The sequence below is a fragment of the Brachyistius frenatus genome, unplaced genomic scaffold (genome assembly GCF_029030835.1).
Source record: "Brachyistius frenatus isolate BFR_SWC_R1_liver_20210118 unplaced genomic scaffold, ASM2903083v1 Contig_8, whole genome shotgun sequence".
In the NCBI taxonomy this organism is placed as follows: Eukaryota; Metazoa; Chordata; class Actinopteri; family Embiotocidae; genus Brachyistius; species Brachyistius frenatus.
This window is the reverse complement of record NW_027210607.1, coordinates 6,426,608-6,452,920: the sequence shown is the minus strand read 5'-3', so window position 1 is coordinate 6,452,920 and position 26,313 is coordinate 6,426,608. Positions and strand designations below refer to the sequence as shown.

The window sequence follows — 26,313 nt, the reverse complement described above, 5'->3', positions numbered from 1 at the left end:
AGGACGTCATGCAACATCCACACCAAACAGACCTAAGCTGTATGACCTCGTCACCACCATGAAGCCCCAGGGACAGATTATACAAACAAATAGGAGGTAAATTTCAAACTCATCCTTTAGATATATAGGAAAGGTTGAAACACACCAAAGGAGAGAGACAAGAGGAGACTCAATCCCCTGGAGGACAAACATCCACATCGTCTCACTCAGCTCACGCCGCTCTGCATCCACCAATCGGCTTGTCGCTCCCTCACTGCGGGCTAAACACTACAAAATCACGTCTGTTTGCTGTCTTGGCTCCTAAATGGTGGAATGAGCTCTCCAATGACATCAGGACAGCAGAAACTCTGTACATCTTCCGCCGCAAACTAAAAACACACCTCTTCTGACTTTACCTTGAATAGGTAGCACTTTAGTAGCGCTTAATATGGCACTTACTGATGGCACTTTGGATAAAAGCGTCAGCTAAATGAAATGTAATGTAATGTAATCTGGACTAAGGCACCGACAGCCAGGGGAGAACGAAAGGCCCCAGGATGGATGATGATACAACACAAAGGGACCTAAGTGAAAAGAACAGAGAGCGAGGATACCATGCAACTATGCTCCATGAACAGACTTGAACCAGTTGTAGTTTTGTAGTTCATGAGGATGTCACTCTGCCTGTCCTGATGGGAGAACTATTTTTTAAAATTTAAAATATGGCCCATTGATGCTTCCACATCACAATCCAAGACAAAGAGTTTGATTTTGCTTTTATCATTTTTTTAGAGACACTAAGTCATACATAAGAATTGAGAAAAGACCTTAGAAGACGCCCTAAAAAATATAGACCAACAATTAATTGTGATGGACCATAATGTAAAATCCTACATAATTGCCTCTGAAAAAATGTAAACGCAAATGTAAAATCATTTATAAAAACATCTTTTCATTTTGTGTTAATTCAACTACATGCTTTGATTTTCATTCTCAGTCGATATTAATTTCTGTTTGGTGTTTTACATTCATTATATTTATTCCCAATGTATTTTTTTTTCTTTCTCTTTTTTTTTTCTATATGTTTTTTTTTCTAAGTCATCGGGAAATCATGAACAAGGTCTGAAAATGCGTTTCACTCGTTTTATCCACAGTCTGCGGTTGTTGTTGTTTTTTTTTAATCATTTTTACAACACGAGTCGCATTTCGCGTCGTTTCATCCACGTGTACATGTTTGCGCCGCACGCACTTCCTTAGCAACGCGTGTCTGAACCAGGAAGTACTTGCGTATGCGCTTTAGCTGTAACTCGTTACGCGCAGCGCAGAGGAGTGAAAAGTGTGCGACAGTAAAGTTCGTCTTGGGCAGATTTACATGTTCAGCGAATCGTTCATGTCTCTGAAACACGCGAGGTAACGTTGTGGTCAGCGGGGGCAGGTCTGTCGCTGATATGAGCGGAGGGGAAACTGTAAGTCAGGGGTTGTTTTTGCTGCTGTGTTAGCGAGCTGTAGGCTAACAAGCGAACAACACAAGCTCGATTTGACATCATGTGTTTGTCCACGAGAGTCGTTTTTAATTCCTCAAACAGGAACTAGAAGACGTGCGTAGCGACACGTGATTAAGAGCAAATCGCTGTCGTAAACTGACGTTTGATGAGACGAGCGACGTGTTTATGTCGTGTGCACATTTTGATGTTCGTGGTCGGAGCTCGTTTGGACGTCGTTAACTACAAGACAGATGTTACTTAGATGATCTTTTCACTCGAGTCGATGCTTGTTTGTTTTCCTGTCGCAGGTGGGCCGTTAAAAAAAAAAATGATTCCCTCACCGCTGTCTGACAGGCAATGATAGGCCTGTCAAGTGATGCAGGGGTTATGGAAAGTCTAATGAAGTGTGCTGAAGAGCAACAACCCTCCTCTCCCCTGACCAACTCCTGGTCCAAAAAACAGGAAGCAAGCAAGAATCAAAAGCCCAAAGGTGTGGGTGGATTCGTTTTAGTGCATGCAGGTAAGTATACATATCATAAATAGCGTATTGAATAAAGCCACGACATTAAAACCACCACAAACGGGTGAAACTGTTTGTGCAATACAACCACCCAGCAATAAATCATCCCCTCATCGAGATTGTGACGTTCAGTTGTTATTTGACTTGATAGATAGAAGTTAATTTATTTAAATGGTCATTTTGGAAACTAATTTGTGGCTGTGGGTTATACTGAAAGGTCATCCTGATGTTTTGTTGCTTCCATTTAAATGAGTTGGGTTAACACCATTTTAGGAACGCCTCTCAGTATTGCCCATCAGTGGTTTTAATGTTACAGCTATGGTGGAGTTTCCTGTTTTGAGGAGGTTAACTGATCTTTTTATGAATGGTCAACCCTTTTTTTTTTTTTTTTCCTCTTCATTTCAGGAGCAGGATACCATTCTGAATCTAAGGCCAAGGAATACAAGCATGTGTGTAAAAGAGCCTGCCAGCGAGTAAGTTGACTTCATAAGCATTTCGAGAGCAAACTGCATACGTGTGTGTTCGAACAAGCAACATAACTGTGTACTGTTTGTGCACATAATCAGTCCCAATATTTGTTTAACATCAGGAAATGTATCTCTTAAATGTGAAGTCTTGTGTTGCATTCATATTTTTGTTCAGTGTAATAAGTAGCTTTCCTCCACACATTAAAGTCAACCCATTAAATCAGTCCAACCGTTTACAGTTTACTTGCTCTGACTTGTTGTGGTGTGAGAACAAGTTATTTATCTAAAACTGCTAAATATTAAAGTATATGTAAACTTCCCCGTGCTACATTTCTGCACATGAAGTTGTTCTGATCTTGTTCTATCAACTGATCCAATGGGTCAGGAAGTAGAAACAGTACCTTCATTTTCACCTCATCTGATGCACAGAATGTTTTGCAAACTCATATCTGTCTTGGATTCATCTTCAGCTTTAAAAATCAAGATATTGGGCTTTTCTTGATGTGTGCTCAAGTTGGCTCAGTTTGACTCGGGAGCATCTGTGAACAACTGTCATTCCATATTTTTTGTGGGATTCCAATCTGTGTTTTGGCTGTTCCACTTGAGCTCTTTAATGTTCCTGTCTGAAGTCATTCCAGTTTTCATTTGGCTGAATTTGCTCACAGAGTTGAAGCCTTTGTTCTTCTGCGTTCTAATGCAGGTTCTCTGCAATAACGTATTTCTATTTAGTTTCATTCATTTTCAACTGAAAAACAACCCTGTGGTGCTAACAATGTTTGATGGGTAATGAGCTGTTCCAAGTTTTTGCAGAACACAGCACTTTGCATCACAGACAAATAACACATTTTTAAAATGGGTCTTTTCCTTGCATGCCAGAAATCATTTTGTTCCTTTTAGTGTGCTGCTTGTGTGTTTTATCTCACATACACAGAAAAGGAACACATCTTTTTTTTTTTTTGGAGAGAAATCAGGATTTATTTAATCAAATATGTATTTTATCTAATGAAATGAAGAAGAAGATGCACCATACAAAACAGAAACATAATTGCTTAGACTGTGAGACAACATCGCACACCTACTTTAGAATCAGCGAGTCAGTGATCATAATCTGGCCACAGTTTCTTCTCCAAGGCAAATATCATGCAAAGCAATAATAATTACTTGAGTTATCTGTTGAAATTAAAGATAATGAAATATGACATGCATGAAATGAAGAGTTTTATTTATTCCTAACCTCATTCAGTTCTTTATCTTGGTGTTGGTTTTGCTTTCACTCTGATCTGTGAAAACTTAAGTAGACAAATGTGATTAATTCCAAATTAATTTGAGACACAAGAAGTAAAAACTTCACAAGGATTATTTTCACAATAAACTTTTACAATGTGTTGCAAGAGATTGACTCTTTGGATTGAAGAATCAATTTAGCTTTTACATCTGTGGGATGCAGAACTCTTTTTGAATGCCTCGCATTTATCTGGTATTATGAGCTCTGTGAGGGTGATACATCTGAATTACTTCTGACAAGGAGTTCACGTTTTCAGTTAAAGACATTTTGTTAGCAGGATATACTGCATGCTGTAGATCCTCTGGGAAATGTACTACCGTATGATCATATAATAGCTAGGAAACAAAAGTAAGTGCTATGGATAGAGTTACAATAATTAATTTGTCTTCATATCATGATGTAACTGGCTCAAATGAAGGAAGGTAATGAAAACACTGTTCAAATGCTGAAATTGGTGCAATCCAAATTTGTTGTTTTGACTGGAAAGCTGTTGTGCTTTCAACCAGTGTGTCTGTGTGTGTCTCTTCCAGGCTGTGGACCAGCTCAAAGCCGGGGCTCTCGCAGTGGAGGCAGTGGCTGCAGCGCTGGTTGAACTTGAGGTTGGTTGATTAGGATCCAGGATTGATTATATAAAGTCACATTTTATTACCTCAATATTCAGAAACACCTCATCTACATCATTTAAAACAAATTATTTTGGTCCCCGATGTGACACCATCCAGAAATCTTTAATAGAGGATAAGAAGTATAATTCAGCATGTGTATGTGTTTATCCAAAGCAGCTTTATTCTGCTCCAGCTTCTGATGCATGTGCGCACATCCTGTCGGATGATGTAAGAGGTGATTTTCCTCAAAGCAGGGTTGGAAGAAAGAACAGCAGCTCTGATGAGCTCTGTGTAGTTTCAAAATATACAGATAAATGTAGATAGCAAGCTCTTGAGTTTTTAAATCAGATATACTATATCCATACATACAAGTCACAGGAAGATATCCTCACTGATATTCTTTTAAAAGGGAAGTTTTCACAATTTCTCTTTTAGTTTAAAGTTATTGGCAAAAGAAACCACTCAAACCTTGAACGAGAGCAAGAAAATTAAGCCACTTATATAAAATAAGCCAAACTGAGCAACAAAGAAAATATTGAATCAGTAATTATGAAGCACCTTTGTCAATTTGTGTCTGAAGTAAATATTTATTACGTTCTGAATTACTTGTAGAAAGTAATTCATGCTGACTGTGACTCACATGAAAAGACAGACTCACCAAATTTACTGTATTTGTAAAAGTGAAAATGCCATTTCTAATATTTATGTGAATCTGCGTAGAGTCCACAACTATGTTGGTAAGATCCCTCAGAGAGAAGGCCACGAAGAACTGAACCTAGAGTGAAATTTCCAAAATAGATTCAAAACCAAATATCATCATAATTAGATGGTATCAAAGAACACAGGGGCGTTCAGTACCCAGCTTTTTTGTCCTAAAATCAGTGTTGAGCTCATTATCGCAGACGGACACGTTGTACAGCGCCTGCAGTCTGGCAGATTGACAACACAGTACGTGTTCCAGGGTCTCACTGCTATCGTGTTACAGAGAGCGGCTCCACAGCAGCAATTTTTGGTTCATGATGTTACAAAACAGTGTTAATTATCTTTCTTTGATCCTCATCCTATATTTGATTTTGCGTTGATCATAATAGTGGTTTTCCTGTAACAGAGCTGTTTCAAAGTAATTATCTAAGATGCTCTGAGGTAAAAAAAAAAAAAAAAAAAAGGCCATATTGACTCTGTATAATCTGACAAAATGCAATTACAGTAGTACTGAAGATCATATGAGACAGTGACCCTTTTTCCTGTGGCTAAACTAAAAAGAAGAATGATTTTCCTTCACAATATTAACACTTACAATATGAGTCATCAAAATTATGGCTTTGTTCTAGACTGCATGTTTTAATTGTTCTCAGGACTCTCCTTTTACAAACGCTGGCTTGGGCTCCAACCTTAATTTGTCGGGGGAAATTGAATGCGATGCGAGTATCATGGATGGAAAGTCGCTGCATTTTGGTGCTGTAGGAGCCATTAGTGGTGAGTTACTACACATGTTTGAATACTTACTACTCTTATGTTGTTGTGGCACTGAAGTTCCGTCACCTGGACCTAATGGCAATGAGTCAAACCTCTTTCTGTCAAATGTTCTACTAATTTACTTTCTATTATCTCAGAGTAACTGGCATCATTAATCCTTACAATGGGGGACCACCTGCTTTCAACATAATTATTATTATTATTTTTTTTACAAGACCTCATGATTAAGTCCAAACAACAGCCAAAGGGGTGAAAGCTGGTTCTTAATATTTAATCCAGAAAACAACAGATTGTTTTTATTACCACCGCATGATGTTGACCATATAATTTGAACATGCTGAATGAAACTTGGCTGGGATATAAAATGTATACCTGCCAACCTGCGCATAAGGTCTCAGAATTCAGCTTCATGGTTTAAAAAAGCATCGGAGCATTCATGTCTGTGCCTGTGTAACAACGGCAAATAACAGGTCAGAGAAATGTGCAACACTTAGTGCATACATTGCCTGTGAGGATAAACAAAATACATTTTAGCAATAAACACAAAATTAGCACAGATTTGACAAAAACATTTAGTTCATTCAAATGAAACCTGACATGCAGACAGAAACTCACGATATAGTGAGCTGATGCCTCCTTGATTTAAATAATGTCACCATTAATGATTTGGCTGAAGGATTACTGTGATATTATTTGTATTTACAAAATCTAGTCACGAATTAAGTGTCTTGATTTGTTTACACTGATACCATCACTTAATGAACTGCTTGCCCTGTGATAATTCTGACTTTTTCTTCAGGTATTAAGAACCCAGTCTTAGTTGCAAACCGTCTACTGAGTGAGTCACAGAAAGGGAAACTATCAGCTGGCAGAATACCACCCTGGTGATTATAATGCTTAATAATTCATGTTGTGTTGATGTGATTATATCCACTTGTTAATATTATTTTTCTTTTCTCAGCTTTTTAGTTGGGCGAGGAGCACATGATTGGGCAGTCAGCCATGGAATACCTCCGTGCCCTTCGGAGAAAATGGCCACCAGTGAGTAACGTTGCACTGATTTGCAAACATACATTGTCTGAGAAATTCATTTTCTGTCAATAAACAAGAACAACAATATTTTTTTACACCCAGAGTTCAGTTTATCTGCCTACAAGAGGAACAAACGAAAGATGGAGCTGGCAGAGAAAATGGACACAGAACATATTCAGACAAAGAAAAGACGACAATCAAGTGAAAATGCGAGTACTATGTTATCATTTAATAATGATTATTTTAATAGCAATAAGTCTATTCTTTCTGAGCAGCGTCACTTTAGTTAAAATGGATCCCTTCATGAGGATTTTGAGGGAGCATTCTTGACAGAGGGACAGATCTGTAGTTTTCTTCATCCCATAGCTGCTATAAGTGGTTCAGATCTGACCATCTGACCGAGGCATTATTTGTGCTGAACAAAATGCTCTGTACTAGTGATGTACCACCAAATGTTTGGGCCACTAAAATTTAATTAGACATCAAAACATTAGACAAGTTCCAGAAATCTATTGTTGATAATACAATAAAAAAAAAAAAAATCCATGGTAATCAGAAAAGAAGTCAACAAGACTGTACCTTCTAATAATCAATAACAAAGTAAAACTGTGGGCACATAAAGTACTTCACTTTAATTAAACAGTGCCATTTCCCTAGAATTAAAACGTCCATTTTATTTCTTAGAATAATTACAAGACTGTATTCCACAGAATGCACTTGCCACTGTGTCTATAAAGGAACAGAACAAGCAGAGTGCAATATGTAAAGGGTTGGTGTGCTGGAACAAAACCAAAGATGAAAAGTGTTCAAACCTCTGTCATATAAAATCAAACTTCAAGCTTTAGTCCCATAGTTTACACTTTTGTTTTGTTTATTTTCAGTATTTATATCCAAAAGAAGATATTTTTTGTAGTTTGAAGTACAAAAAACCCCTCTCAACAGAGTTTTAAGCTCTATTAAGAACAGACTGTGTATGTGTTTTTACGGCACATTGATATCAAGTACCTTTTCTTCTGATTGGCTAATTCCTCTCTGAATGAGGCACATTCAGGCCAATCACAGGTATTCTTTGGTCTAACAGCTTGACAGCTCCACCACAGACTGACCGCCCTGTGTTTCTTTTCACATAGAAAGTTGGATAGTGGGTGGACATATGTAAAGGGTATGAGTTATGCAAACTTATGAAATCCACACAGCACAGTCTCTGAATACAGGCCGTGTACATCTCCCTGTGGACTGAGCATTTTTACACTTTAACATTATTTATATAGCACCTTAAGCTTTATAACCAAATAGAAATCAGAATTTATACAATATGGGACCTTGAAGACCAACAGTGGTGCAGCAGCAGTAGCAAGAGTAAGAGCATGTTGTTTCCCCAGCAGAAAATATGAGTCTCACAGGCCTTACTCAGAATTCAACATGAATGTGACTACATCACTTGGTCTGCCGAGACCATTATTAGAGATGAAGTTTGTGTGGTCCAAAAGTCATGTTATCACATTCACTGTGCAGATTGTAAACCAGCAGTTATGCATGGGGGACATGTGGTATCAAACTAAATTAAAAGGGGAGGAAACGTCAAGTTGGATTTAGCAGCACTTGTTGGACTCCACGACCAAGACATCAAGATATATTGTGTCAGTCGTGATCTCACGTTCTCACAGGGCCATCAAAGCAAATGGCATTACAGGGTTGTGCAGACAGTTCCAAGAAAGGATTAGAGTGATGACAAGAGTTAGTGCAGAGTTTCAGTGCCCTGAGCACAACAACTGGAGAGCAGCGTCATAATGAGCTGAGCTGAGAGCAGACTCACGAGCCGTGGAGGCAGCACAGAAGAAGAGGGTGGGAAAGTTAATCTGGGTCCAAATGTGAATTGTAATAAATAGAGTAAAACGTGTAAATGGCCACAGGCTGATATGCTTCATTAGACTGGATTTTAAATAGTATTGTAGTTTATTTAGCTGAGCTACAATCATCCTCAATATTAATATCTATTAAAAGAAAGACTAAATAATAATTATTTTTGGATTAAACTGCTAGTTTACTTTATGAGTCAAAAGACTGAGTCGTCCTCTGTTTTCATCTGTCTCTTACATGTTTACTCTGAACTCCCTGACCTGTTTAAGATTAATGTGACCATTTGGTGCAATTACTCTACCACTGACTTGTTGGACATAACTCATTCTCTGAGAGTTACTGTTCACATGCATTGCACGTTCAGATTTATAGGCTTTATCTAGAATTGTTCTATAAAGTCAGTTAATAGGAAATAGCTCCACGTTGTATCACGACAGGCGGTTAGAGATGGGGTTCAGCTAAAAAAATGTTATTGCAGCCTGGTTTTAATTTTCATACAGTGTCCTTTTTGCCAAGCAATAAAATCTTTCCTTTCTTTCTTTTTTTTCAGTGCAGTAGAGGCACCTGTCTCATGATGGCATAGAGTCAGAGAGTTGTTTAAGGAAATGTAAAGCATATCAGACAAACTCCAAAGATGCCCTCCAGTTTTACAGTCCTTATTTACTATGGATTTTTCATTTAAAGACACTGATAATGTATGACAGGATGGGCTTTGCAGCATTTCTAAATAGCTGGCTTTGGTTCTTTTTGGCCTCAGAAGACCGGAGACAGGGCTGAATTAGGAGAGCATAAGATAGATGAGAATCGCTGTTTCATTGCTTCTTTTCTTTCATTTTGCCTTTTTAGTCCAAGGTTTAATCAAGATCTTCAGTTTCTGGTAGAAGTGGAGTTCTGATCGTGTATCATAATGCCAATTCGCACATTTACCCTGTAGACCTCTATTTATCATGCAGCCTGACTCATGATGGTCCACAAACAAATCACTTCCAACACAAACTGCAATCAGGAAAGGAAACAGCCGATTGGAATTACAGCAGCACAGTTTTCTGAAACATGAAGAGTGATTCATAAATCCAGGCCGTACTTTCTTCATTTTGGAAATAATCTTAGTCAACGATGACATCCCCACTTCAGAATATCAGTGTTTGGACTTCTCCTCCTCTGTATTGCCTGAAACTTTCGAATTTAAAAATGTCCATTTGTCTGCATTATTTTTTCAGTTCATGTAACTCTTCTCCTCCTCCTCACTGTGATGTAGGAAAATGGCTCAGGGTGCCTCGACACAGTCGGAGCTGTTGTGGTGGACCTGGAAGGGAATGTAGCTGCAGCGGTGTCCAGTGGAGGCTTGGCAATGAAACATCCCGGCAGGGTCGGCCAGGTAGAGAGACCTTGTCTCCTTTTCTTTATTCACATAACAACTTCTTTAAAATCATCTATTTTTATGTAGCTCCATTAAAGATTGAACCGGTCCTTTATTTCAGGCTCCTACTATAAGACACCTGTTCTTCTTTAGTACACTTGACTTGCACTTGATGCTGCTTTGTGTGTGTCAGTCATTTGTGTGGATTTCCCTCCAGTTATCAAGTGGCCAGAAACACAATACCAATGGAAAGAGCGTGTCTGCTGGATGTGTAAACAGACAATCACTTGCCAATACTTGGCTTGCCAATTGCTTCTAACAACTTAGTAAGGAGATAATGTGCCCGGGCCGTGTGTTTTGGAGTTTTGATGTCCTCCAATGGCCAAACGTTATCTGATAAATCCTCCTTTAGAAGGACTGAACGCAGCTGATTGGAGTTTTCAGCAAGCAGCTGTTATAACAATGAAGTTCCCAGCTTTCTATTCCCTTCCCTTTGTTTCTCCCTTTGCTTTGTTAGTATAGCATTTCGGCTGGAATAATCAAGGTAAACTTTTGCGTCTCATTGCAAATAGTCTAGATTAATTATGCAATGTGTTACAGATGAATTTAGTCATGTATTTAGCCCAAGTTTCTAATGTTGCTGCAATTCCAATAAAACATTTCTGTGCAGTCTTTAACGATGAGGCAACTGCGGGAAGTCAACAGTTTCTATTAAAAGCCGCTTGGAAAAAACAACTTGGGGCTGAAGAAACAGAATGAATCTATGAAACCTAATTATCACTTTTAATCTTTATAAAAGCTGAAGCTCAAAGCAACAGAGCTGTGAGCACGGCATGCTGCTCCATGTCGTTAAAGCTCTGAAGTAAATAAGGGTGAAATGACCACCCAGACTCACTCATAGTTATTGTTAGAGGATTTATGAAATATATTATTATTATATGAAGCCAAAATCTGAAGCAAAACTCCCCTTCATCTAAAAAATTTTTCTTTTTTCTTTTTTCTATGTCTTCCCAGGCTGCTCATTATGGATGTGGCTGCTGGGCTGAAAATGCCTGTAATATGAACCCTTACTCTACAGCAGTGAGTACCTCAGGTAAACCAGCTCATTTTGCACAAGCTACTTTGCGGTTGTGTGTACCGTTTCCTCTCACTGCTACAGTTAACCACCAGCCTGCCTTTTGTTTTGGTGCTCATATGAATCAGTAACAATGAGTCAAGCTTCAAAAAGCCTGATAATACTTTCCGATGACCTCCAACTGTTTCTGCTGAGTGACTCTCAGCAGTCACTTCCTCAACTGATTGAGTCATCATACTCTACTCTTTGTTAGTCAGCTGCATGCCAGGTGCATTGCAAAGCTCCTTGGATTTGCAGTGATATCCAACATAGGACACCTGTTGTAGATATGACAGAAGGAGAACTGCTGGGAGTGTAGTGGGAAAACCGGAAATATGCCAAGTGCAGTTATCTAGATTCAGATTATAACTTCGCTAGTACAAATGATTGGTATTTTATGTGTCTTATTACATTTCCTAGAAGTTGCTTATGCTAATTATATGCATTACCTTTTAACTTTCAATATAACTATAGCATGTTATGGTAAAAAAAAAAAAAAAAAAAAAGGATTATGCATCCAAGAGCCAGCATGACAGCATCAGTTTTGTTTAAATTGTATAAGTTTTAAGATATTTAAAAATAATTAAGTTTATGGTATAACCACTTATTCTCGTAATGTTGTAATACAAGCTTTTACTTACGTTATACCACCTCTGGGGGTGGAAGGTTTACGATTTTACAATCTGTAAAACATTGTTATGGACTTATAACAGAAAATTAGAGCTATTCAGGCACGTTTCACACACAACAATGCTGCAAAATAGATATAAGATTGAGGAAAGATTGCAAACGCTCCATTAGATAATTAAATCTGAGAAACTTTATCTGCTCAAATGACCTGAACATATCCAGATGAAGTCACAACTACAGCAGACAATTAAACTCATTCTGTGGGTCAACCCTGCCTTTGGGAGTTTTTACTCTTCTGGAGGAAATAAAAGTATATGCAACAAATTAAGCCCTAAATTATCTGAACAGAAAAGCAGCCCTTTAGAGCAGCTGTTTTTGTGATTAATAAAAGACAGATAATCCACAGGACTGAAGATGGTGAGGTGCACACCTGGCACAGCATTATTTTAGATTAGTTCAATAGTATTTAAAGACATACAATTTCATAATGTCTGCATAAGCCTAATTCCTTAACCCTAAACCAAGACCCTGGCTCTTTAGGGCTTTAACTAATGTATGTATATTTGAACACAAACATCCTTCCCTTTCAGGACCAGTCTCCCATTTTGAAAACAAGTTCCATTCTTCTTGAACATGTTTATACAACATACACAACCATCCTTTAGACCTTTCAAACATGAGAATATGTGCCTCTTTTAGCTGAAAGCAACATTTCTGGGTCTGAGCTGTCTGGTGTAGAATGTGAAGTGGAGCGGCTACATGAGTCCACGTCTTTACGATGTGTAGACGTCTGCGACATAGCTTCTGGGTAACATTAAAAACCTTTTGATGGGGATCTGTAGCCTAATGCATCTCAGTGCAGATGAGCTGATTTAATTGGACAGGCTGAAGCTTGAGTTAGACAGTATGTACTGGGGCCATGAATATAGCCAGCATTTAGCACATTTTTACCCTGCACTAAAGCTTTGTTGAATATATGATGCCCAGAAACTTCTTTTAGGGTCGGAGAAGCAACAACACATTTATATCAACCCAATTATTTAACATTAACAATTCATAGGAGTCTGTACTGATATCATAAACAAAATTCTGGAATGCCAAATATCTAGAAGACCTAAATGTATTCCTGCATCTGCAGTACATTTCACTGCAAGAGAAAATTACAGGAAATCCCTTTAATATACCATTATTAACATCCTCGCGATTTTCATTAGACTGATGTTAATTTTGGTCTGTATTTTTATATCTATGACCTCACAAGATGTTGTTATTTTGCTTGTCGTGTGCAGCTTAAACTGATCTGTTGCATTAACGCAACAGTATAAGACCACCGACCTGGTAACGGTCTTCTCGTCATCAAATATCTGAGCAGATCAAATGTAGATGTTTGCTCTGTATATATTTTCACCTCATCCTGTCTTCCTATATTGTGGCTTTGCCTTTGATGTTACTACAAAACAGCCAGCCTTATGGGCTCACAGAGCATAATGTGTGTTCCAGTACAGCACCTGTTTTTAATTTCCTAACATGAAAGGCGCCTCCATCAAAAGAAACAGGAAAAACAATAATTTTCATCCTGACACCAGGAGTATGATGCTCACGCTTTATGTCACTCTTTCTTCCCTTCACCTCACCAACATCATCCACAGACCATCTCCCCTCTCTGCCACCCCTTCCATTCTTTCTAATATGTCATTTGTAATATGCAGCTCATGTGGGTCTTTGCGTTACTGCTTCATCTGGCCTCTACTTTGCTGTGGCCAGCGAGAGAGCTCACAAACTTCACTGTTTACTCTCACTGCCGTTGGTTATTGTCTGCTGTGTCTGCGTTTGTAGGCTTCATTCTTTTTACAACCCTCTTCTGGTGAGTCGCTGCCTCAGTCCGGGCTGCTTGCAGCAGTTTTAATTCAACTGTGTTTGCGCTGCCTTCACACCCAGATCCTCTCTGACGGACGACTTTATGGTAAACAGTACAAAAGGCACAGTGCGTGTCCGATCCCACTTTCTGCTCTACCTAAAAAGAACTTCAAATTGCTCTCAGCATTCGGTCTCCACAGTTACTGACCTGCTTTCAGTTCTGTTGTAGTTACCTGATTTTTTACAGGGCCTTCATTTGTGTTTACAGAAACAATGAGGCTATATTCTTCGGCCTTTATAGGTTTTCACAGGAGCCCTTGCCAGATGTGTTTCACTTTTCAATTTCTTTTCTTTTTCCTGCGTACGGGCATACTTGAAGCAGCATGCAATCAGTGTCTGTCTTTACCATAGCAACAACCAGGTAATGGTTTTGATGATTGTCCTTTGAGCCTTAAATAGTACATAATCTATGATATAACAGCACACCTGCTATGTTTTTGACTTGGAAGTGGTCGAGGGTAAAGTGAGACACTGTGCAGGCTGCCCATGCTTTTTATTGGTCCTGGTTTGCCTAAATGCTTAACAAAATGCTTTGTTGCTCCCTGGACTATTTACCACATGCAACATAAATGAAGAGGATCACACAGATTCAGGTGCTAACTGGAGCCAACTGGAGCTCACCCCGCTGGCAATGCTCCCATTTTATTTGAATAAATTCAGGGGATTAGATTAGATTTTAGCATGGATAAAATGTTTAACACATAATTTCTCTCCTTCAGTTATATTTCTGTGTACTTTAAGTAACGTTAAAATGGTTAGTTGTACATTGGGCATACAGTCATCCTGTTTCATGTCTTAACACCTCTGTAAGGTCCAATAAAAATAGTTTCTTACTGTCTAATGTCCACATATGAATACTTTATATTTTAGACCATTTAAACCCAACAGGACACTTACAAATACATATTATGGTGCCATATACATTTAAAACCAATTAAAATTAGGCGTAAATGGGTAATGGTGATACATGCTGCAAGCACGCATGCACACCCTGCAGTTACACAGAGAGCCAGCTCGAGCAACAGAGTTTACAGAAGTGGAATTAATACTGGGTGGTTGACTGTTTCAAATTCCCAGACCAGCTGGGATTGGGGCAGGGAAAAGTGAAACACAAACCCTCCTTCAGCAATTACTGTTGATGTGCCCTTGAGCCAGGCAGCTGTACTTGGCAACCTTCAGATGCTGTCAGCTTAACCTGATGTAATAATGCTTAATTACTCCTATAACAAATGCCAAAATGACTGCAGTAGCACTAAATTATTATTATGTGCTGAAAAACCAAATCCTATAATTTCACTATATTTTCCATGACGTAACCTAATAAACAGATATATATAGAAAAAAAAAGCAATGTTTTTAACAAGGTTTCAATATCAAAGCGTCGCGTTACAAATGGTAATCAGGAAGTGCTTGAACATACAGATCTATTCAACGTTCACACATAAAATGTAAAACCTCAAGATGTGATTACTACAAAACACAAGTTGTGTTTTTAAAGTCGGATTTTTTTATGTGGCTTGGATTCTTGGGCAAAAGTGGTTTAGGTTACATGTGTAACAGCTTTTTAAAATGTGCTACAGCTTTTTAAAGGTTAACTCAATTGTCGTGTGTTTGTGTGTGTGTGTGTGTCTTCTGCCAGGCTGTGGAGAGCATCTGATTCGCACCATGCTGGCACGGGAATGCTCTGCTGCCATGCAGTCTGAAGATGCCCACCAAGCGCTGCTCGAGGCTATGCAAAACAAGTTCATCAGTGAGTCACCCCCACATGTAGCCCCGATTACTGCTCCTTTCCATACACTCACATTTGCCAGCCAGGAACGTGTTTGTGAGAAACACATTTGTGAGAATTCAACAAACAGATGTTGCATAACATAAGGAACGAGCAAACAACTGGAAACATTGGAAATAATAGAATCAGAGGAGACGGCTTTTGAGTTATGGTTCCCTTTCAGTGTTTAAACAGGACCTTCAAATGTTCCACACCATCATAGCTGACAGCCACAGATAATTTTGGAAGACATAATTGTTTTGTTGAAAGTTTATGTGAAGATGTAATTTTTTTGCCATATTCTCAGAAGTGGTCAGTTTTTGAAAGTTAACTGCGTTTGTTGCGCATCTGAGTGACCACTGGGAGCTCAGAGCAGAGGAAGAAAGGACATGTGGAAACATGTGGTGGTTTCTGCCTTGTTCTGGCCTCCTTTGGAACTCCGTCCCAGTTCGACTTTGTCATGGATATCTGTAACACCGAGCACTGGCTGAATGAAGCCAGTTTGAAGTTAATTCTTCTGTTGTTTCCTCTCAAAACTCACATTAAGTTAAATAAAGCTCCATAAATCCTGCTTTAGCAGAACCAAATGATAACTGTGTCTGTGACTTCGTTGTGACATGGAAGCTGAGTGAGGCCTCCAGTCTCACTCCACGACCAACATTTGTCAGGTTCTCTTAATTGAACATCTTTAATGAAAGCAAAAACTAAAGTTTTCTTTTCTATAATACAGTAATTTATATACCTGCTACAAAATACTTTAATCCCATTCATTTATTGGCTAAATAATTGTCAACCTCACAGCAGTAACTGAACTGATCTCATGTTTACAACCTACAAAGACATCAGAGTGATTATGGAAAGTTTAACAAAAGAAATTTCGGAGCCTTTTTTTAAAGTGTCAAACAAATACAAATAGGATGTTGTGAATGTTGTCCAAGTTACACACCAAAAAAAAAAAGTTTTATAGAGCGACGGGAACATTACGACATGGAACCAAATCAGCTCATCTGCACAGCAACAAAAGAACAGTGGAATGCAGACATGGCAATATTCTCATCAAATGCACCAAGTGGTCCTGTTTCTCCTTTGCGTGTTGCTGTGTTGAGGCATTTTACGCTCTCGCTGTTTATAGTTTGTTCCAAACGAATCCCTTTTTTCTTTTATTGCACCACAATAATCACTCAATTCACGTTATTTTTCTGAGTACACAACACCTCATTCAAGTTGGCCTCTTCAGATGCAAGAAAGGTGCTCATTCCACACACTGAATTTCCTGTTTGTTTTTATTCAAGTAAGCTTGAACACAGTATTTGAGCTTTATTTAGCTAGATAGTTTTTATTCTTTCATTGGTATATTGTGTTACAGTAGTGCCTACAGTGTGAAGAGTTAAAAATTATACTACCTGTCATGAACTCTATTATGTACTGCCGTATCCAGGCCGCACAAATGTGGTGAAATATTTTTATTTAACAGTCTGCTAAATATAATAAATACATGCAGACAGAATAATTGCTTTCAGTTGTTTGACTTGGCTATAAAGGCAAACAACTTGAGTGGAAAGATTTTTTTTCTGATAGATCGCCTTAATTTGATTGAAAGGGTTGTGTTTTGTCATTTTTTTTTCTTTCATGTGTTATTCTTGGTGCGATGGAGAATTTAGAGTATGAGACATTTTTATTGATTGAGGAGATTTTTTATTTTTTTTTCTGTCATGTTTACTCTACCTTTCATCATCGCAAGCGCGTTGTTTTCTTTGTGTGTCCAGGCTCACCCTTCCTGGCCAGCGAAGATCGAGTTTTGGGTGGAGTAATCGTCTTGCGGTGCTGCAGATGCATGGAAGCTCAGCCATCTCAAAATATTCAGGGTATACTGGGTAAGATTTGAAGTCTGATCACACTCAAACGTCAACGGCTGAGAGGATGAGGGGCGAAGGTTCGCCCATAAATATGTAAAAATGTGTCATTAGATGGACTGGAGGAGGAGGGGGAGGAGGCACTGAGGCTTTCCTGGCAGGTGGTCCGTGTTTTAACTTGTGCAATCAGGCTCTGGTTTCACACCCTTCATCTCAGATTCTAACAGAGACCTCCCACTACGGAATCAACTGCTAATCTTCAGACAAGTGGAGGTCTTCTGGATGCTGCCCAGCTCGCTTGATTGTATTGATGGATCTGGTTTCTCTACCTGGAGCTCATGAGAAGGCTCCTTGTTTTTGCAAAGCTACCATTATGGAAATTAACTCAGTCAAATTTCTGTCCAAAGTTTGAGCCATATGACTTACTACAGGGTTTTAATGTTGCCTTTTGCTCTTTGTGTTAGTTTTGACATATTTTCTATGGAAACTTCATCGACAAACTGCAGCAGATGTTTGATGAAGGATTCCAGATTAAACATGATGGCAAATATCCATGTGGTAGTGAGGTGGTATCAACAATATCCATTATGTCAGTCAGAATAATAAAATGCACCAAAGTCACCCTTAGTCAGTGATGTTAGAGCCTTGTTTGATGCTGACTCTGGACTGTAACTGTTGATTTACAGTATAAAGCAGCATGTCAGCCACTTCCTTTTGGTGCTGTAATTGGGACACCTAATCAGCTCTCGGGACTGCAGCTCCTCTGCAGTTCTGTCGCAACGCCCAGTCATATATTTTCATGATAAAGGGCATACTCAGAGCTTACTCCACTGAGTCACCTGCCAAGCGTTCTTTTCTGTCAAATCGGAAGACGACTAATTTCTATGCACTTTGTGAAATTGAACTTTGAGCTCAGTAATGTAGGTTGAACCCTTGAACTCTTGAACCCTTTCTCTGCCTGCTTTATGTATCTCTATATAATATATGTATGTTGAGACACTGTCTCCGGTTAACTAATTTGAACCTTTTTCATGTGTGTTTATTCACAGTGGAGTTCCTATGGAGTCACACCACAGAGAGCATGTGTGTTGGCTACATGTCTGCCCAAGACAGCAAAGCAAAGGTGAGCTTCCCAATTAGCCGGACAACTGAAATGTATTGCAATCAGTGTCGGATACACTTTTTCTTCCTTTCTTCTTTTTTCTTGATAGCTGCTGTTTAATACTGTAATGTAGACATCACTGACCAGTACAAGGGGCTTGAAAGAGGTTGTTTATTTGTCATGTATGGCCACTAGTTTGTCTGTAGTTTGTCCCGTTTTGATATTCAGTTGTAAAGTTAGTTGGATAGTTTATGAAAATTATGTTACATCATATTTTCTAGGATACAGGATGCTAATTAGAGGATCATAAGGAAACCTTTATGACGTTTAATGCAGAAGATTTGTATAAACTCTTCCAGATGGCAGAAATATAGCTGAATGGTATGAATTAAATATTTTTTAGCTACTTGTTGTTCCTTCTGTGAAAATTACTAATGTGTATTTATTTCTTGCTCAGTAATGTGCTCAAAATTATGAGTAATATGCTGTCGATGTGATATCAATATAGGATTTCTAAAATAAGACATTTTAGAGCCTTTTGAAAATATTTTTTACATAAATTATGTGATTTTTAACCAGCCAGTGTAACTTCTTAAACAGTAGGGCTTGATGGTCTGGTCTCCTGGCTCTAAGTGGAGTCTCAGCTGCGACTGATTTGTTTGGCCGATGTATCTCTGTCACTCTGTATGAAGGGAGGGCACTATTGATTCAAGTTGGGTTCAAATTTCAAAGCATTTGCCCTGCGTCCCCTGGCTCCACCTCGTTACTCGTCCTCGTCCCTCTCTCTCTCTCTCTCTCTCTCTCTCTCTCTCTCTCTCTCTCTCTCTCTCTCTCTCTGTGTGACTCTCTCATACCTTTAAAATCTATTGTGGTGAACCAGTCAACTAGCATCACTTGACTAAGACATGCAAGCAAAACGTTCTTTATAAAACTGAATGTGCTCAGTGGGTGCAGATCCAGGAATATCATCTGTCAGCAGTGGTTCCTGGATCTCTTAGGGGAGGGTGTCCACTTCCTCCTGAGGGGCCGTTGGTGACACAGTGATATTGGAGAGTGCACCCAAGAACACAGCTGCTCCACCGAACCTCACACTGCTCTATGGGAGACTGAGCCGCTAGTTGTGGGACTGACGCTATGAAGCTCTGATGTGCCTCTGTGCCTCGCCATCTGCATACCAGAGCAGCTGGCTGTCCTGTCCTTCATCCCTCCACGCTGGGTGCAAAACAAGGTTTCACTCATTGATCCCCAACTGGGCCCAGAGCTGGCCTCACCGCTCACTGCCTACGTACATCCACTGAGAGGATGTCGTAGCGCACAGCATCTGTTTTCTCTCCAGTCTGGTAAAGTTCAAAAAGCCACGGAGGGGACATTCAGGCTCCAGTTATGATGTCTGCTGTGGTGTGAATGCCATGAAGGCACAGGAGGTGGCACCTGCGTGTCCAAGTCCTTGATGGTAAACCTGTGGGGACGTTCTGCCTCAAAGTAGAAAAGAATGAGAGAAGGGTCTTCAGAGGACCTGCATCCTCCTGAGAAGCAAAATATTGTCCGTCCTGCCGTCTTTCACTGCAACAGTGGGGGCAGAACATGCAGCACCGGAAGACTCGCTTGACCATATTAAAGAAAACCTGATAAGGACAGGTGTTTCTGTTACATTACGACAGATTGCATGTACAGTTTATCCATATTTAAGCAATTGCAAATGTTCTGTGCAGCCGGTTGCAGAGACGGCTGATCATATAGAGCCAGATCCATCCACAGCCTCAGCTGCTGCTCTGCAGACATTCCTCTCATTCCTATGAGCTGGGCATCTCTATCCAGCCGGAGTCCATCTCCCACTGCTTTGCTGTGATGAGAACATGAAAGGGTTGATGCACAGGAGCCGGAGTATTCAGGACAGAGGTCAGATTGGATTCATATTGTAGCAACTCTTCTTCTCTTTCAGTGTTTTAACTCTCTGATTGTGTGAACGTGTTTATTATGTAGAAGAGAGTGAAGCGGTCTGTTGGATTTCCTCGCTTACTTTTCAGTCGGATGTTTTTTCTGAGGAGAGTTAAGTGTGTCTATCCTCCTGACATTAGACTGTAAAATAGCAGCAAAGTGAGAGCATCTGTTTTTATTCAAACATTCACCTGTGTTTGCGCTGGACGGACATCAGAACGTCGAGCTGTGTTTTACAGAGCTTCACAAAGCGGCACGGACAAGCCATTCGCTGCACATCTGAAACACTGAGACTATTGTTTTATGATTGTCGTGATTGGACAGATGAAAGAGAGAAAGGCAGGCTCCACAACACCGGCACCGCGGCCCTGCTTCCTCCTCCTGGACGTCATTACCATTATAAAGATTTTTCTGCTCACGTTGTGCAAGCCTTGAGAAAATCAAATGGCATGCAATTCAAGCCTCCTGGTTATTGTCTGCTTTGTGTATTCAACGACAAATGTCTTTTATTACGGTACATGTTGTTTTTATCATCCATCCTTCGAGGAGAATAAATAGCATGTGATTGTTTTTTCTTTTAATTTTATTTTAAAAGAAAAGAATGTGAAAACCACAAACACAAAAACAACAGCATTGTCATGTACCTAAATTTATCCTTTGGTCGACACTGTGGTGTTAATGTGTGGCTTCTTTCGCTCCTAAACACATTCATATCACCAAAGAATGTTGTTGTTCTCTGACACATACAATGAAACTATGTTTTTCATATTATATTTTGACTCAGCCGTCGTCCTGTCATGTGGTCACTTCAGTCATCGCGTAACAAGCTGACAACAGGCTCACTGTAGGTTTGCGTGTCTTCATTTGTCGTCGTCGTCGTCGTTGTCCATCAAGCCCAGCTGTCACATAATAAGACATGTCTTTGCTCTTCTTTCAGCCCCACTGACTTTATAATTAGTTTGTGCTGATTCTGTAAACATGGATTCCACAACAAGGACTCCAGACAGCAGAAACTGAACTGGAATAGAGATGTTTCTGCACATTATGAGTGAGATGTTGAGATGGGTATTACACCCACCAACTGGCAATCTTCAAATCAGTATAAATCAGTGTTAAAGTACTGAGATTGCGTTTGTGACTGAAGTGAGAAGGATAATTTGTTGGCCATCATCACCCACTGAAATGACTCAAAACTACTTTGACACTGTGACTATAGTCTGGAAACCCTGTTCGTATAAACAGCCACTCTGAAGGGCCGGCCAATCAGAGACCAGTGGGTGTGGCTAAGTCTGATAAGCGGGAACAAGAACATGCATAAAATGATTGTTTAAAAAAAAAAAAATAATAATAATAATCTTTTAATGGTCATTTACCAACATGGCGTTGCACTCTGCTCACATTGGGGGAGAAACACTGCTGTTTACAGCTTGGTGAGTTTCGACACACACCATTTGTCATGTAGTGGTCAATGCTGATTGGTTAAAGGCTGCTGCAGTAGTTTCAAAATGAACTCGAGGTCTACGCCCAGTCGGATGCAATGACTAAAAACAATTCTCAATAGACTGTCGCCAGACGCAGAATCATTAAACGATTTAAAAAGCTTTTGCTCCTCAGATTTAGAATCGGCTTTATTGTTTGGGCATGTTTACACATAGAAGGAAATTGACTTCGGTTGTAGCTGGCTCTCAATGTACATGCACAGAAACAGACACAAATAGATACATACAGCCCAAAGATATGTATGCAGCTAAGTTATGAATCAAAGAACCGCTGCACGCTAATAGAGTATAAAATCAAAGTGTTTGTAAAGGTTGACACAATGCAGCCACAAGCCTGTGTGTGACCGCAAATGAACTTGCACACAAGTTTACAACATTATTTGTCTGACGTTGACACGACTTGATGCTGCAGAAGTGTTGGGACATCTGTTGTGTGACTCCCCAGCCTGAAGCTCTCCTCTTCCTCACCGCTCTGTCCCTGCAACCTGGAGAAACGCACTAGCATCATAGCGTGTAAAGGACACGCGGCGCTCTTCGCACTGCGGTGGTGTAATTACTCGCTTGTTTGCTTTCGTAAGCCTTTGACTCTTCCTGCTTCCTCACACTCGCGCCTGAACCCAAATTAAGGTCCGGACATATGGCACGAGGTGGACTGGAGGAGTGAGAGTTCGGGCGCGTCGGTGTCACCGTCAGACACCGTTTTCTTGCAAACGACACGAGAGTTCACACTGCCAGCGAGTAATCGTGCCCGGTAGTGTGTTTTCAGCTGCATATTAAATGTGGTAGGGATTTAAAAGAACGTCGCAAAGCTCTTTCCCTCTGGTATGCAAACTTCAAAAGGAAAACATTTAGCATGTCACCATTAGTAGATTATGAGTCAGCTGTGGACCTTCACTCACACCCGTTTAAACGAGGCCTTTCCTTAACCTCATCCTCAGAAGATGAAGGGAGGAAGATGAACCCACAAACGTGTACTGGAGGCATAATAGTCCCTCAGAGTGTTGCCATGTGTGCGTGGCCTTGTCTGGCTGTTGTCCCATTGTAGTGACAGCTGCCCTCGGAGTGCTGGGGGGGGGGGGGGCCTACGCGCGCACACACACACACACACACACACACACACACACACACACACAAACACAAAAAAGACCAGTAGACGCCTGCAACTGGAGGAGTGATGTCAGGCCAATTCAGTGGATGCTCCTCTCCCCCGAGGCTGGAGCCCGTGTTCCCCTCCATGTGGAGAGAAAGAGGAAGGAGGATGACAGCCATTATTGGCACCGGCAGACTCGGTCACCTTTGATCCCCCAGTGGAAGTATCACTCCCGTCCTCACAGCTGTGTTTGTCCCTTCCCTCCTCTTCGCTCTGTCTCCGCTCAAACACAAAACACTCTCCGTCTGTTCTCTCTCTCAACGTTGTCTCAGTTGGACTTCGGGGCGACGAGCTCATGATGCAACAGGAGTAGTGCGACGTTTGCTCTTACTTGTATTCATCTTTCTCATCCTTTCTCAACAACATATCTGTTTACCAACCAAACATTGAATTGTGGTGTTGTGGTTTGGGTGTCCCCTGTAGCCCCCTGTAGCCCCCTGGGAGCTGTGTGCAGTGTCGGGCGTAACAGGTTCTGGGGCTGTCTCCCAATATGAGTCTCTGAGTGGGGCTCTGTAATTCTCCCAAAGTTATGTGAGGAGACTTGGACCATTGGCCACCAAATCTGAAGGAGTATTTGTCAGGAGGAACAGCCAGGCTGAACAATACTTTGTTATTGGACGCTGTGTACTTGTCATGGATTCTGTCAAATCGCTCTCAGGACGAAGTTAGCTCGACATGCTTCAACTTTAGACATGGAAGTTTTAAAGAGTAGACTGCCCTCAGCAGAGACTGAAGTGAAATCAGTGTAACTCTACTGTTAAGCTCCAGATTGTCAACTCAGGATTAGATTACTGTCGTTACGACGTGTTTTCACAGATCTAAAATCCTGTCATGAACAGCGTGTTCTGAATCTAGCAAGCCGTACATCTGATGTATTTATCAAACTGGACCCTGTGGGTTGTGTCTTCGGGCTGCTGTGGCTCAGATGGTAGAGTGGTTTGCCGACTAATGGAAAGGTTGGCGGTTCGATCCCCAGACCCTCCTGTCCACATGCCGAAGTGTCCTTGGGCAAAATACTGAACCCTGAATTGCTCCTGATAGCAAGTGAGCACGTTGCATGGCAGCTCCGCACTATTGGTGTGTGAATGGGAAACAGTGTTAAAGCGCTTTGAGGCCGCGAAGGTGATAAAGTGTTATCTAAGTGCATTCAACTTCTTTTGTGTCCCTGAAGAGATGTGTGTACAGTTGCTGCTCATTTACACACACTGCTAGTTCCAGTTTTAATGCTCACTTAAAAAATTGCTATAGTTAATAAATAAAAAAACAAACTCCATTATGATTTATACCTCTTTGTAACTTTTAACATTTGCTGCATTTGTCATGTAAAAATCTGAAATTTTACAGGATTCCATGAGATTACAACCCTGTTGGCGTTTCTTCTTCCCTCCACCAGTGTTTTCTTTGATGGGTTTCTCATTGTGTGTGTGTGTGTGTGTGTGTGTGTGTGTGTGTGTGTGTGTGTGTGTGTGTGTGTGTGTGCGTGTGCGTGTGTGTCTCTTTCCTTTTCTTGCCTGCAGACACACATATCCAGATTACCACCCGGGACTGTTCCTGGACAGTCTTTGGCCATCGAGGGAGGGGTGTGTCGGCTGATGGGTGTCGTGGAGTGAACCGCATTCGCCCTCCTTCTGGGATTTTTCAGCAATACACAAACTACACACACACACACACGCACACCTCCCTACAGCCTCTGTGATGCCAGAAGTAATAAGCTCTCGCTGTTTTAACAGGTGTCCAAGAAGGAAGGAGGAGTGTTAGCTTCGACTTAGTGCACTTACAGGACTTCCCTTTTGCCACTGTCTGCCTCCAGCATGTACTCTATGCCGACTGACTCCCCACCAACCTCTCCAGTGTCACCTGGGTTACACTTGATGCACCATTGCCTTGATGCACCAGTTTTCCTTTGTTACTATTTTTTCCAACTAAAAGTTGCGCGGTTCCTTTTGTATATAAGCTATAATTTAGGGAAACAGGGTGGACGCTCATGTTATTTTTTATTACCGAACAGATGTGACTATTTTCAAACTTTTAGCAATTTCAAAATGAAAGACCTTATTTTGTTCTGAAAATACTTTTGGGGATTTAAAAAAAAAAAAAAAAAGATGTCACATTGCACCTTGTGGGATGCCTGCTACTCAAGGTCATCGTCACGAATGAAGAATTTCTCGCAGTGAGAGTCGAACAGTGAAGATACACGTACAGACCACCTTCCACGTACTCATACATACATATGTTATTAATCCTCCAGCGTACTGTACAATGTAGCGTAATGTGCATCTTAGATCATGACAGATTTTATAACCAGCCATAGAACGCTTTGCTTTTTGTTTGAAAATGTGAACCGCATGTACAAAACCTACAGGAAGCCACTTTCTTTTCTCTCACAGGTGATCAAGAAGCAGGAAGCTATGCACTTCCACACTGATGCTTATACATATATATACATATATATATATATATATGTATATATATATATAATGTGCTCAGGTAGCAGCATTCAACCCTACCGCCACACCTGACTGTTAGTCATCATTTCAAATAATCACAGTTTATATTTGTAAAGTCCCATTGACAGAGACATGTATTTTCTATCGTAAAAGAAGTACAGCTGAAGACTAATGTATGCATAAAGCCCATGAAATGGTGCTGTTGAGAATTGTACTTGAAAAGAGTCTGAATTGAAAGTTGGGTTGGGTTAATCAGTTTCTCTGGTTTTTGCTTTTATTCTCTCTCTCTCTCCCCCCCCCCCCCCCAGTTACGAAGACTTCCAGTCCCAACCGAACCACAATAGAGCTTGTTTATTGTTTACTTGAAAATGCAACTAATATAAAATGGTATAAGCTATAGAAATCATATGTGCACCGCTCTCTACAGTGCTCGAGAAGTAAATAAAATCTATGTTGCTACATTTCTGCGTCTGCCTTTAGTCTTTTAAACTCCATGACGTGAAGACATGTTACGTGCTTTTTCCCTCCAAAAACGATACCCGTGCTGTTTGGAGAGCAGATTGTTTAGACCCTAACAGACAGAATAAATATAATCTGAAGTGTACACTGCCAAAAAATGTATCGTGTGGGAATAAATTTCATGCTGGACAGTAAGTGGAGTGGAAAAAAAGAATTCTGCCGAAAGGCTGAAGTAACACGAGAGAGGAAATGGTGAGGGATCAAAAATTTTCAGTGCTTTTGATTTGTCATAAATAAACATTTGGAGGCTCTGATTGGAGAGGGTAGTTATTTATATCAATCCAAACTTTGTCCAGTTGCTGTCTCTG

At 40.3% G+C, this 26,313-nt stretch overlaps 1 protein-coding gene across 1 annotated transcript; it reads left to right on the top strand.

The window, feature by feature from the left end:
- The first annotated feature begins 1,267 nt into the window (after nt 1-1,267).
- Nucleotides 1,268-25,947, top strand: tasp1 (taspase, threonine aspartase, 1). Its single transcript, XM_069690123.1, has 14 exons — nt 1,268-1,445; nt 1,772-1,983; nt 2,389-2,456; nt 4,266-4,334; nt 5,696-5,816; nt 6,616-6,700; nt 6,778-6,857; nt 6,951-7,057; nt 9,967-10,086; nt 11,083-11,161; nt 15,369-15,479; nt 17,264-17,371; nt 18,400-18,473; nt 24,557-25,947. Exons 2-14 carry the CDS (start codon nt 1,821-1,823, stop codon nt 24,647-24,649), a joined length of 1,278 nt encoding a protein of 425 aa, XP_069546224.1. The 5' UTR covers nt 1,268-1,445; nt 1,772-1,820; the 3' UTR covers nt 24,650-25,947.
- The last annotated feature ends 366 nt before the right edge of the window (nt 25,948-26,313 follow it).